The following is a 13,842-nucleotide window of genomic DNA, read 5'->3' on the forward strand; positions in this document are numbered from 1 at the left end:
AAAGTACACACCTAAAAAGTGTAACGTGTGAAGTAGCCCCAACTCTACCTGGACTGCTGCATATGTGCCTAGCAGAGAGTGTAGGCCACCACAACATCACAAAACATGATGCTATGCCAGCATTGCAGCAATATCGTGGTGGCATAAATGTTTAGGACCCTCCTCACACTCTCACCGATTTTGAAATTCTGCTGAAAATCCCACCTGGAGATCTTTCCTACGTTTCCATGACTTTGATTTCTCCCAAGAAAGCGGCTTGAAGATTGCGGCCAAGAGCTGAAGCAAAAGGCATTGGAAATGGAAACTTGGCATTTGTAAACTTTTCTTTTACTGGTCTGCAACACACCTCAAAGCATGGCACAGCAGTACACGTAACAGCATTAGAAATATATCTGACCACTTCAAAGGACAAAACTCTACTCAGTAGAGATCCAATGATGATGATGAAGAAGAAAACGATGATGATGATGATTGATGAAAAGAAGAGGAACACAGGAAAGGGTGAGTGTCTCCCTTGTATTTTGATACATCACACATCTCTAAGTAAACGGAAAAAATATTTTTCTAAGGCACTTGATTAAAAAAAAAAATACACACACACCAAACCATTCAAAATGAGCAATTTGTTTTGCAAATCACAAAGAAGCAAGTTGCATCATTCTGAAGAGAGAAAAAGGGGACAACAGATTGGTCCATACCTTTTATTCAACATCCACACTAGAATATCAGCTTAGACTGGATACCCTGCAAGGTGGCCATAACCCAAAGGATTGTAACGGTGGGATTCCACCCAAGGGCCTAAATCTGCAAAGAGGGGATGACTCTGCAAGACAGACAGCAGGAGGGTCATGTCTCTGATGCCAGTGCGTCTGTTCAAAGGGCACATCATGCTCTACGCCTTTGTAGAATTAAGCCCTTATTACCAGCTAATGAAGAGATGAAATCACGCCCGTCAGAGGATGGCAATATCATTACCACTCTGCAGTGGGCTGGGCAGTGACTCTTTTTTCCACCACCCTTTAGCTCTACTTCTTTCTCATCAGAATGGCCACAGCATTAACAAATATATATATATATATATATATATATATATATATATATATGCATGCCTGTCTTCCTCTTGAAGCACATAAAAAGCCATCTCCTGAGTTCTTGGGCACCTAATAATTGTGTCTTTTGTTTGCTGCAATTTTCTTATAATAAAAGAACGGGGTTATTATTTTAAAGGGACATAAAGAAAAGTAAAAGAAAGAGCCCTTGTGATGAAGGCCTCCGCTGTTTCAATCCAAGATCTGGATTTAATAAATGGCTCTTATTCACAAATCACTTTAAGGCTCTTCAGCTTCTCTCGAGGAGGCGCTTCTGTTGACTTTCACACCTCAGGCTGCCTTTCTCTTTTGCTTTGTAATCCGGAAAGAAAGCGCGACTGCTCCCATTGACCTGCAAACCTAATTTCCACCCCCCTCCCCTCCCACTTCCCCTTCCTGATCAGAAAAAGGTAAAAGGCAACAACACACTTTTGTTTTGGGGCCTAGAAGCTACAGCTTCCCAGAGTTGTATTACCTACAGCATGGAACAAATCCTTTAAAATCAAGGAGCATTTTTCAACGGTGATCAAGTGGACGGGGCTTCCGTGTGTGATTGTGCGTAATTTCTAAAGATAGAATGGCTACCAAAAAGGAGGAGCGGGGTAGGTGGGTGGGTGAGAACAACTCTCTAAGAGCTCTGAACCGTCCTGTCAGAGAAAGGAAGTGAAAAATAATGGTCAACATTTTGCTCCTCACTTCCTAAATGCAAACTAAACATTTTGACTCCTGTGGATCGGATTTGCTCACATGAGACTTAACCGTAACAGCATTGCAGCTCTTTTGCTTGCCTCCAACCCAGTTCTTATCATGAAAACAATTAGCCAAAGTTCTTGCAGCTCTTATTAAAAGTCTGTCTGCCATCATCATCATCTTCTTCTTTTTTAAAATAACAGGGCTGTCAGTGACCCCCTCCCCACTTCACTATTCCAGCACCGGCTTGTGTAAGATTATGGCATTCAGTTCCCATATAAAAAGTAATCTTCACCAGCCACTCTTGCTGGAATGAAATGTCAAACGCGATCCTGGTGCAATCAGTCATGCCTCAGAGCAACACTTTTGGTGGTTCATTTTGACCTTGTGCTTGATGCCGTCATAAAGCTCAAAGTTGTAATTCTCCAAGGTGGTGGAGCTCCGAGAGGACAGGCCGGTGTAGGAGCAGGTGCAGTACAGCAGTAACCCAGCACAAATCGCTCCAAGGAGGACGCCCAGGGAACTCATGGCTATGATGGTGACCAGAATGGGGTCCAGAGTATACAGCCAGTTCTTCTCCTTGTCCACCTTTGGGGTTAGCGGAGAGTTGGTTGGGAAGACCGTGTTGTTCTTCTCCAGGCCTAAGTAGTCTGAAACAGAATTGAAGTTGTCTGTTAGAAAAAGAGCCATTCCCCACTTGCGTGCTTATTAAGAGCTTGTCCTCACGTGGTTGCTTTGGAAGGGGATGAGACCAGTGGTGGCCTTACAGGGAGGTGCTGCTGGTGTGAACCGAAGTATACAAGAGAACTGCTCCCCTGGCTACTATGTCGGGAACTGGAGTGGCCACTTGTATGGTTATTTTATTTAAAATCATGCATATTTCGCTCTTCCTCGCTAAGGAGACCAGAACAGTGTACAGTAAAACCGCCGCCACCACCACCAACAAAAAACAGACGATAACAAACAATAAAACTCACAGCCCCCCAAATTTTGGAGGCCTCAAAAGTCTGGTTAAAAAGAAAAGTTTTAACTGCCCTACTCAACGCAAGCAGTGAAGGGTCCATGCAGATCCCCTGAATGGAAATACCAGCTCGCACAAATGATATCTCCGTGTGAGTTTGGCTTGAGGGCATGGCACACGTTTCCATGCTAATCACGGGAGACTTTCTCATGTATGAACCAGCCCTTCAATTGTCAATAATATTTAATGTGGGTAAAATGTATGAAGCCAACAATAAATTCTAATGCTCTTTTTTTGCTTATATAGAACTTCTTATTTGCAAAGGGCTATGCAATATCTTTTTAAACAGAGCTTTCCCTAACAACTAAAGTTGTCAACTTTCTTTTCTGGTAGGGCTCCTGTGCTTTTAACATCTGCAGGAGAAGCAGGCATTCAGCAAGTGATGCATTTTTCAGCATTCAAATACAAAAGCTTCACCACCTGCTGAATTTATGCTTGTCACACAGCTATTACAAGCCTAGGAGCCTTGCCAAAAGAAGAAAGAAAGAAAGTGGCAACGTTTTCAATTATATGGAGCTATTCCATTTAGATGATGATGACGATGATGATTTTTCTTACCCGCCTCTCCATTTTGATCGAGGCGGGGAACAACAGTAAATGCAAAATACATAAAGAAACAGATGGAACAGGACCTGAGGTTGAGAGATAGTGACTTGCCTGAGGCCACACCATAAACCCACAGCAGAGATGAGACTTCTGATTTCATGCATCTCAACCTAACTCTCTTAATGTCTGAACCACAATGGTTCTTAGTCAACATCAGCGTCATCACATCAACTCATGCCTACTTGGGCAATTTGCTTGCAGGAGAGCCCATTCGTGCATTAATCACCGTCAAGCCACACGCCCTGGTGGAAACTTCCAAGAGTCCAGTGTGGCAGTATTACCCAGACCTCCACATCATCCCAATCTAAGATTTTTCCCATGCCATGTTTTCTCTCTGCTTGTTTCAAAGAATTTCTTTGTGGTTCTGGTTTGGTGTAAAAGAATGGAAGATGCCGCCCCCCCCCCCCCCGGCCCCAACTGACAGTAAAGCAAACTGGGTCTATTGCCAAATTGCCGTGCCTAATTTGTCCCTAATTTATGCTTCAGCTAAGACTTTAAATTTGTGTTCCTCTTGGGCCATAGCTAGACCTAAGGTTTATCCCAGGATCATCCCAGGTTCGTCCCTGCTTGAGCACTGGATGCCCTATGTGGCACTTAGATGAACAGGTTTGACCCCAGGACAATCCTGGGATAAACCTGAGGTCTAGCTATGGCCTTGATCTATTTTATTTGAAGGATGTTAATTCTACGCTGACAGAAGTACTGTATTTCTTCGATTCTAAGACGCCATCGATTGTAAGATGCACACTAATTTCAGTACCACCAACAGAAAAAAAGCTTTGATTCTAAGAAATAATAAACGCACCCGCGATTCTAAGACACACCCCGTTTTTAGAGATTTTTATATGGGGGAAAAAGTGCGTCTTAGAATCGAAGAAATACGGTAACAGAAGAAGAAAAAGAAGAAATAAGTTCAGTAACAGCTTTTTAAAGTTGCACAATGCCAGTTAGTTTTCTTACCAGACTACCACGGCATGAATGCCTTGAGGAGAATGTACTCCAGGTTTCAGCTTGCTATAGTCTAAACTGCTCTGGGTAAAATACATCTGTCATTATCCATGGTGGTAGGAATGTTTCTCTGCCTGTGGAAAACATTCCTGCCTCCATTTTACTTTTCTTTCTGATCGTTGGAGTTCAGCACGATTGTCAGCACTATATACTTCCTACCAGTAACAGATAAAGATCCCAATATTTACAGTACGTGTGTTTGGGTTGCACAAATGTTAGTTAGCAACATCCATTACAAAGTCAAAACCTGCCCTAGTCACCTGGGGCAGCTGTTATTGAGATACATATGAATCCCTTGCCTCTAAGGCAATTATTATGAGCATCACATCTCATACTCACCATCTTCACTGTCTTCTCCAAAATCTTCCCCATGAATTGAAATATCATCCTCTAATGGTGGGAAATCCACTGTAATGACAGCAGCAAAATATTTTTTGTTTCTGTAAAAACCTACTTCACAAACCAGCAATACCCAACACTTTTCATAAGGTATGTAGGCTTGAGGAAGCCACTTTTCTAGGGCTAGTCGTACCCAGGACAAACTTCCAATAATATTCTTGCACGTACAAAGGAAAGTATGTGCACCATAGCAACTTTTACTTCATTTCTAACGAACAACCAGCTTTTAGGGGAAATGAGAGTGGAGGGTGGGGGGAATGAAACTGGATAATTCTGATTGCCATTGAGACATTGCCAGCGGTGCCTTCATAATGGCTATAATTCATTAGTACCATGATCACAGGTATTATCTTTGTAACTTTCAACAGTGTCCATCATTAGTCGCCATTAACACGAGATCTATTTAGCACACTCTGCATGTCATCATCTGACATGCATTTCAGTAGATGCAAAGACCAAATGACCCTCTTTCAGCTTGGTCCAAATGAATTGAAGGTGATTTATGGAAGCTGCACATCATCATTACCTCTGTATTAATGTAAAAGCCAGAATAAGCTACTAAGACGTAGAAATTCCACAAATGGGTATCCATATTCAGGTATTCATGCAAATAATCTCTGTGACCCAAACCCTTTCTTTGGGGGAGATCTTTCAGTTCTTTGAAACAGACTGAAACAGAGGTCCAGAGAATATTATGAAAACTGTGCTAAGGTTTCATCACAACATGTATTTCAATGTGCATCTCCATTAGAAGTTGCCTTCGAAGGTAGTTGGTACATTTTCTAAGTTAATAAATAAATGCATAACTAACTACATAAGAGAGATATTTTCAGTATATTTTCAGTGTCTGTTTCTTTAGTAATTAATGCATCACGTAGTCGGGATCTAGCTCTCCCCTCTACCACTTGCACAAAGCCCCTCATTCAAAGGTAGCAGAGGCTTGGTTCATACATGCATGTATGACACTTCTTCACTCAATGGCCAGGAGCTGAGCTGAGCTGACACAGAGGTTCTGGTAAGTGGGACGGCCCAATTTTAAACAGCAAAAAGGGATGCACAGGTGAGAAAGGATTATCCCCTCCCCTCCATACCTGCTGCCTACCTTTCTCTGCCCTCTTTTTCCTCCTCTCAGGGAGAAAAGCTCCAGGAAAATGTGGGCAAGGGAAGGGTTTTGCATTCCTTGCCAAATCTCCTTTTACTGTTATGGACAGATGCCCCTTTTTCTAAATGATTGGTATATGTCGGTTTTAAGCACATTGGACTGTGCCATCATGAGGACCATCATGTGGATCTTCAAGAGTGAACTCAAAGAACAAAACGGCTGGCGGGTTTTGTCCCTAAGTTGTTTAGGTTAGGTGCCAAAAAACGGAGCCACGCAAAAAACATTTCTGTCACTCTAGAAAAATGCATTCTGCTGTTCGGCGTCTTTCACACGAGTTGAAACACAAACAACGAAAAAAGAAACAATCAGCCGACAATTTGTAAGGCCAATGAAGTGAAACATGAATATGTGCCTGACAAGCATTGCACAAACAAATGCCTCACAAGCACTGTGGTGATAGAACATTCAGGAATTACAAGCAATTATTAAAACTACGGATGTACTTGCCACGAGACAAACTAGACATAAATTGCTATGCGGAAAAGTCTGTGAGGTTCTTCTGCTGGAGCATAAACCAGTTAAGCAGTGTTGTAATGGAGCCAGGTCTCACGGGTTCAAAGAGCCAGGACTTTTTGATTAGCAGGAAGGATGATGATATTATTAACTGCCACCCGCCACCCCTTCTCTTCCCTCTGAGCTGAGCTGCCCTCTTCAGGCGGGGGCAGGGATGTCCCGTCCCCCCCCAGCACCAGTATACCGTTTGCAAAGTATTTGGGGGCATCTTAGGCCATAGCTAGACCTAAGGTTTATTCCTGGATCATCCAGGGGTCAAACCTGTTCATCTAGGTGACACACAGGGGATCCAGTGCTCAGGCAGGGGCGGACCCTGGATGATCCCAGGATAAACCTTCGGTCTAGCTGTGGCCATAGTCTTGGATGGGCAATTAACATCCATTAGCGTCACAAAAACACCTGCTGGAACTGGTTTGTTGACTTTGAAATAAGCGGTTTCTCTCTGTGGCTGGGAAAAGGAGCCTGGAAAATCTTATGGGCTTGGGAACACGCTGCGTCCCTCTCTTTCCCTTTCTCGTGCAATCGCAGGCCTCTCCAGCCAAAGTCCCGCATGCTGACCACTGCCCTGCCCTTTGCCAGCTCACTATTCTATGACTGTCAGCTGATCCTGGTACATTGGTTATTATGCTACATATTGCTGCTTTTTGGTATGTCTCTCTGTGTATATACATACACACATACACAACAACACAGCTACTTGCATTTTGGGGCTCTCCTTCGGGACTGTCATGATGAGCACCTGCACTTCAAAAATGTATCACTACAGCTACGTATTTCTTCGATTGTAAGACGCCATCGATTGTAAGACGCACACTAATTTCAGTACCACCAACAGGAAAAAAAACCTAAGACACACCTGCGATTCTAAGACGCACCCCATTTTTAGAGATGTTTATATGGGGGGGAAAGTGCGTCTTAGAATCGAAGAAATAGGGTAAGTACATCTCTGGAAAATGAAATGTCTGATCAGTCTGATCCTCTCTAAAGCGAAGTCCAACAAGGGGGTTGGACTTGATGGCCTTATAGGCCCCTTCCACCTCAATTATTCTATGAAGGGCCAGCACTTTCATTATTGAGACACAGTTCCTGCCTTCACAGGCCACTTTGCCTTGCTGCATAGTCGGCTCTGGTCACATTACATCTTGTCCCCTGTGCCAACGCAAAACCTGACTCCCAACATTGGAGTCGCAGCTGCTTTTGATGCTGCTATGCAGGGGGGAATCCGCACATCGTTCTCAGGGCGCTTCCATCCGCCCTCAGTGCACCCCGAAAACGATCGTGTAACTTGCCTGTAAAAGAGACGAGGAAGAAGTGTCCTTGCCGGTGCCGCCACCCACAGACCTCCTCGCCGGCTGGGACGGAGAGCTCGGGGGAAGAAGGCGGGGTGGAGAGCTTCTTCCGCTCTCCACCCCGCCTTCTTCTGCCAAGCTCTCCGAGCCGGCCGGCGAGGAGGTCTGTGGGTGGCGGCACCGGCAAGGACACTTCTTCCTCGTCTCTTTTACAGGCAAGTTACACGATCATTTTCGGGGTGCACTGGGGGTGGATAGAAGTGCCCTGAGAACGACGTGAGGATTCCCCTCAGGTCAGCTCCTGTGCTCAGTTGTGGCTGGAGGGTGCCAGGGTAAGAGATTGCCACGTATAAAGGGACTTGGGAGTAGCCACAGAGCCCTAGCATCTAGGGCCACTTCAAATGCGACCCCTTCCCCATACTTAAAGCACTTTCATGGGGGGGGGGGAGAAATGTGTGCATCTCACCACTTCACAAGCAATGAAATTCCTACACAGAAAGCATTTATGTCACATCTGACCACCGCCCATCTGTCTGGTACGGTGTATAAACCTGGCTTGCACCCACCAAGCCAAACATGGCTCATCAGCTAAACTTCCATTTCTAGTGGCCTGCCTATCATGAAAAAGCAGGTGGATTATCAAGAACCTGGCAGGCCACAACACATGACAGGCGAGCTGCGTGTTCAGCTTGGTGGGCTACAAGTTGTGCAGGAACGGTGTATATGCTCTGAGAGCCAATGACTGTCTGCAGCATCCCCGCACATGCCTCATCTGTTTATTGCATGTCTTTCATGTACCGGGTGACCATACAAGGAAATAGATATGTGGTCGAACATCAGAGGTGATATTATGCACCTCCTTTGCCCTCCATGTCCCTGTCCCACCTTCATGTGAGAAGAAGCTCTTAATTTTAGGCAATTAAAGGACTTCTCAGAGATGATGGAAGGAGGCGTACCTTTCTTCCCAACCCCTTCCCTAAGGAATGTGCTAATTCAGAGGTCTGTGAGAAGGACAGAAGCAAAGTAAGCCTAGAGTTTGAGCAGTCTGTGCTGAAATGGGTTTGAAAAGAAGGCAGAGCACTGGTTTTGCGCTCTGCGGGAAATGCTAGCTTAATAACAATTTCCAGAGGGGGTAGCCATGCTACATTGTTATGGCACTACAGATTCCCCTGGACACCTGTTGGGGAGCAGGAGTCTGTTGGAGTGTTAATGCTGTGAATCCTCATCTTATGCTCAGCCTGTATGTGTGTGTAAATAACCCTTATATCACAGAAACACCAGTGACGTCCTTCTGCAGTAACAACCCTGGGTAAACTTTGGAAGGCCTGAAATTGCTCACTGCTTGGAAATGGGGTGCACACACGTAACGTTGTATCAATGATGGTTGTAGTCCTAAACATCTGGAGAGCACAATGTTGGGGAAGCTTGGGATAGATTAAATTATTTTCAAGAATATATTTAACATGCCCAAGTTTTTCTTAATTAACTTTAGGGTTGCTTTCAGGAGTCATTGTTCTGCGTTCTGGTTGCATCTTTACTCAGTGCCATTTTGTGACTGGTGGGTCTCAGTTATTTTCATAAGAACCTAAGAAGTGTCATGCTGGATCAGACCGAGGGTCCATCTAGTCCAGCACGCTGTTCACACAGTGGACAACCAGCCACCGGCCAGGGATGAACAAGCAGGACATGGTGCAACAGTACCCTCTCACCCATGTTCCCCAGCAGCTGGTGCACACAGGTTCCCTGCCTCGATTACTGGAGATAGCACACAACCATCAGGGTTAGTAGCCATTGATAGCCTTTGCCTTCAAGAATTTATCCAACCCCCTTTTAAAGCAATCCAAATTGGTGGCCATCACTAAATCTTGTGGTAGTGAGTTCCATAATTTAACTATGTGCTGTTTGAAGAAGTACTTCCTTTTATTTGACCTGGATCTCCCACCAATCAACTTCAGGGGATGACCACGGGATCTAGTACTTTGAGAGAGGGAGAAAAATGTCTCCCTGTCCACATTCTCCATATCATGCATCATTTTGTACACCTCTATCATGTCTCCCCTTAGCCTCCTTTTTTCCAAGCTAAACAATCCCAGTTGATGTAACCTTCTCTTGTAGGGGAGATGCTCCACCCCCTTTAATCATTTTAGTTGCCCTGTTCTGCACTTTTTCCAGCTCCATAATACCATTTTTTAGGTTTGGTGACCAGAACTGTACACAGTATTCGAAGTGTGGTCGCACCATAGATTTGTATAAAGGCCCCACTTAAGTTGGCCCTGGGAGTAGAAAGTTTGAGAACCTTTGAAATAGTGGATGCCTTCAAATAGAGGACCGTCCTCTGTAAAGTAGGACACATGGCCACAACACTGTTCATTCCCCCAAAGGGAAGTAACCAGTTCTGGCTTTAGACACCCCAGCTTTGGACTGGAGTTAATTTTTAAGTTATATACATAAAACAGAGAATGGAAGCAGGAAGACGACCCCATCCCCAAATCTGGAAACCCACAGTTTAGAGCAAATGTTTTAAGTTATTTCATGGTAAAGCCAGCCTCAGAAAGTTCTGTCCAGGACACATTATAGGATGCAAAGAGTCCCTTATGAAAAGTAATTCTGTCCAACTTAATTACGGCTGGAACCAGAACAGAGTGAGGGCTAGGAAATGGGCTGTTGTCCTTGTTTTTTGACCAATAAAACAAAAGCAACAAGCTATATAACATTTGCAGGAAATAATTATTTTAAAAGTGAGTGCAGATTTCTTCGCCCACTTCAGGACCAACAGACCCAGATGGAAACGTCGTGTCTCAAGAATGGAAAAGCTGCCAGGATTCGTCTTGGGAGCAGAATCCAGTGTGTGCCTTGCTTGTTGAGTATTGGGGGGGGGGAGGGGGGCCTCCGAGGGGAGCACGGTGGGCCAGTTACAAATGAAGAAACAAATAGGGATGCTCACCCTTGTGACCCCACTGGCTCCGAGAGGATGAGATCAGCAGAAGGAACGTGAGCGACGGTTCGATTTTAATGGAAGAGGCAAAAAGGGCACGCTTATAATCAAGGGGACTGAAAAGTGCTTAACTTTGGCTAGATTATTTCCAAGGTTTCTTTCACGTGACCTTTCTTGGCCTGGATCAGTGGAAGATATTGAGCCCAGGGGTGTGTGTGTGTGTGTGTGTGTGTGTGTGTGTGTGTGTGTGTGATGCTTGTACCTAATCTCCCAGATGCTTACTGCAATGCCAGCTAAATCAGTACATCACCAGGTCTGTTTCACACCAGACATGTGCTGGAAATGCCCTGAGGTTCAGGCCGACATGGGCACTGCAGCTGACCTCCATAGAAGGTAAGACCTTGGTTGGGAAGCTGGATGATCACCCAGTTTCCCAGGGCTGCTTCCCCCACATGACTGGGGAGCCTGGAGAAGCATTGCACGCTAAGGAAGAATTTAATAGAAATGAATATTCTCTGCAACGTCAGTATTTGCCAAATGCCAAAGGCTCGCACTCTGGGAATGAATGTTTAAGGTGTGTACACAGAGGAAGGAGTAAACAAAAGGGGATTACACCGAGGCCCTGGGGCTAGGAGGCTGGGCCACTGATCTGGGTTCCCTGCTAAGCTGGGACTTGCTGGTTGACTGGGCAGGTTGCCTTCAGCCTCATTGCCCCACTTCAAGAACAGGAACTGCAGCATCCTATATCACAGGGTTATTTTGAGGATGAACATGATTTAAAAACGGGTTGAGTCAAAGGAGAAGTAGAGACAGGTGGGAATACAGGGAAGAAAGTGAGGTACTAGTTGAAGGAAAGGAAAGGAACTGCTCGTGCAAGCACGGAGTCATTACTGACTCTTGGAGGGACGCCAGCTTTCGCTGATGTTTTCTTGGCAGGCCTTATAGCGGGGTGGTTTGCCGTTGCCTTCCCCGGCCGTTATTACCTTTCCCCCAGCTAACTGGGTACTCATTTTACTGACCTCGGGAGGATGGAAGGCTGAGTCGACCCGAGCCGGCTGCCTGAAACACGTAAGTGCAGAGTTGGTGCTTTTTCTTCAAACGTGGTTAGTATTTAGTATTATAGCAGCAGAAACTCCATTTTATTTCATGACGGTTTTTACTTTAAGTGAGTTTTAAATGTGAAACTGCACATAGAGTATTTCTTTATTTATCAGAAGTGGCAAACAGTTTCCCCCCTTGTTTTTTACTCGAACATATCAGTAATGTAGAAGCAGTAGTAAAACATGGAATAGCTGGGAGATTTGGGGAGTGGGTGCTTCACAACATGGCTGTCTGAAGGCATAAGGCCATTAAGTCCAGATTCTAAAATTACCTAGCTGTACCACTGGGCACAACACAGATCTCATACTCCTTGAAGTTACATTCTTAAACTTATGACTTTACTGGAGAATTATGAGTTGCTCCAATTGAGCAAGGGCTAATTTGTGCACGGGGAGTGATTTCTGCACATAGATCACCTGGGCTACATGCCCAGGACCCAAGGTGAAATTCACTCAAGTTGAGCTTCTGATTCACTGTGAGAAGAAAGCAAGGCCCCAGGCCTGCTGTGGCACTTAAGGAGACCCTCACCTCCGCTCCTCTTCCTTTCAAGAGCTGACACTGCAAACCCTTCTCTTTGTTGAAAGTAAAGATTTTTAAAGTGCATATCTGTGAATTGGGGCAATTCACATTGACCGTGGCACTGTGACTTGATTTTATTTTTCTTCTCCACAGTTTTGTTGTGGGAAGTGGCAGGGAATTATAGAAGAGTATTGGATAATCAATGTTTTCTATGGAAAATGTACTCTCCAGGCCTTAAAGGAAGAAATGTTCATTGGGGAACATTTGAATAAAGAGAACATGTATACAAAAAGCTATTTACTCTGCTAGTAATTTTCTGTATTCCCCTGGCTAATAGTGCTGGTACTTGTGTTTGATCAAAAGTTTTATCCTCCACATTCCCATTTCCTTTCCCAGTCCAATCCTGTAGTGAAGCCTTAATCCTATTTAGTGGGGAATTGTTTGGGGATTCAGGCACCAAACACTTGTGGGAGGAGGCCAGGGTGGTTCCATTCCAGATGAGCAAATCTTGTGATTTTACGTTGCCACCTACAGTCGTTGTGATGTGTGAGTTTCCTTCTGAAGAGCGATGGCAACGGCGTCTCCCTTAAATGCACAAGCAATGGCTGTTTGATGAGAAATAAATTCGCTAGCCCATCACCTCCGCTTCCAGTTGCTGCTGCATAGTACAGTGGTCTGGCTGGCATTAGGCAGCACACTTGTTGGCAAACCTGAGCCAAGATGCTAAGAACTGAATACAATGTGAAATCTGATCGCTGGAGAATGGAGGCAGGGAAGGGTCCCGTGAGGTCAGGATACAATTACACTGTGATGCACACATTTCCACTGCTGTCTGGCCGTGCGGTTCCCTTTTTAAATGAAAGTGCGCTTCATTCTTTCTCGGCATGATCCAGAAGCCATTGCAGCCAGAGCACTTGCATATAAAGTCAGTTTAATCCCGCAGGCTTCAGGGTGACTGACAGACCAATTTGTAATACGCCTGCAAGGAGCTACCCTGCTACCACTAGCCCTGTGCAGCTCTCCACGTAAGCACACAGTGATTCACAGTTTGATGTGGGTGTCAAGCCATCTAACAACACACTGGGTAACACAGAAGCATTCGCTGTTTTCTTAAGCTGGAGTCTGCTGGGAATTACAAAAGCTCCAAGCTGTAGTAAACCCTCCAGCAGTAGTAAATTCTTCTTTTTGGTTTCACAGCTGTGAATCAGGCTTTTTATTTACTTACTACACTTTTAAACCATCTAATGACCAAATTTCTCTGGGTGTTGTACAATACAATGCATTTATGGAGTTGCATCCCAAGTATTTCATCTTAATGAATGAGGCTAGAAAAGACCTCTCAGCCAAGCAGCCTCCACAGCTATGCAATACAAAAGCAGATCCAAATCCTCTGACGAATACTCCCATCAAGAGATTTTATTTATTTATTTATTTATTTATTTATTACATTTCTATACCGCCCAATAGCCAGAGCTCTCTGGGCGGTTCACAAAAATTAAAAAACATTCAAA

At 44.7% G+C, this 13,842-nt stretch overlaps 1 protein-coding gene across 2 annotated transcripts in view; it reads right to left on the bottom strand.

Annotated features, from left to right (window-relative positions):
• Nucleotides 1-1,217: 1,217 nt before the first annotated feature.
• The window catches only part of NRP2 (neuropilin 2), a 212,830-nt gene continuing 200,205 nt past the window's right edge, over nt 1,218-13,842 (bottom strand). For both annotated transcript variants that reach the window (XM_063116131.1, XM_063116132.1), the window contains exons 16-17: nt 4,753-4,821; nt 1,218-2,428 (exon numbers count right to left, since the gene is read on the bottom strand). In XM_063116131.1, the coding sequence (XP_062972201.1) occupies nt 2,124-2,428; nt 4,753-4,821 (374 nt within the window). In that variant the 3' untranslated portion in view covers nt 1,218-2,123. The remainder of the gene's footprint in view (nt 2,429-4,752; nt 4,822-13,842) is intronic.

This window comes from Elgaria multicarinata, chromosome 2, assembly GCF_023053635.1.
Source record: "Elgaria multicarinata webbii isolate HBS135686 ecotype San Diego chromosome 2, rElgMul1.1.pri, whole genome shotgun sequence".
Lineage (NCBI taxonomy): Eukaryota > Metazoa > Chordata > Lepidosauria > Squamata > Anguidae > Elgaria > Elgaria multicarinata.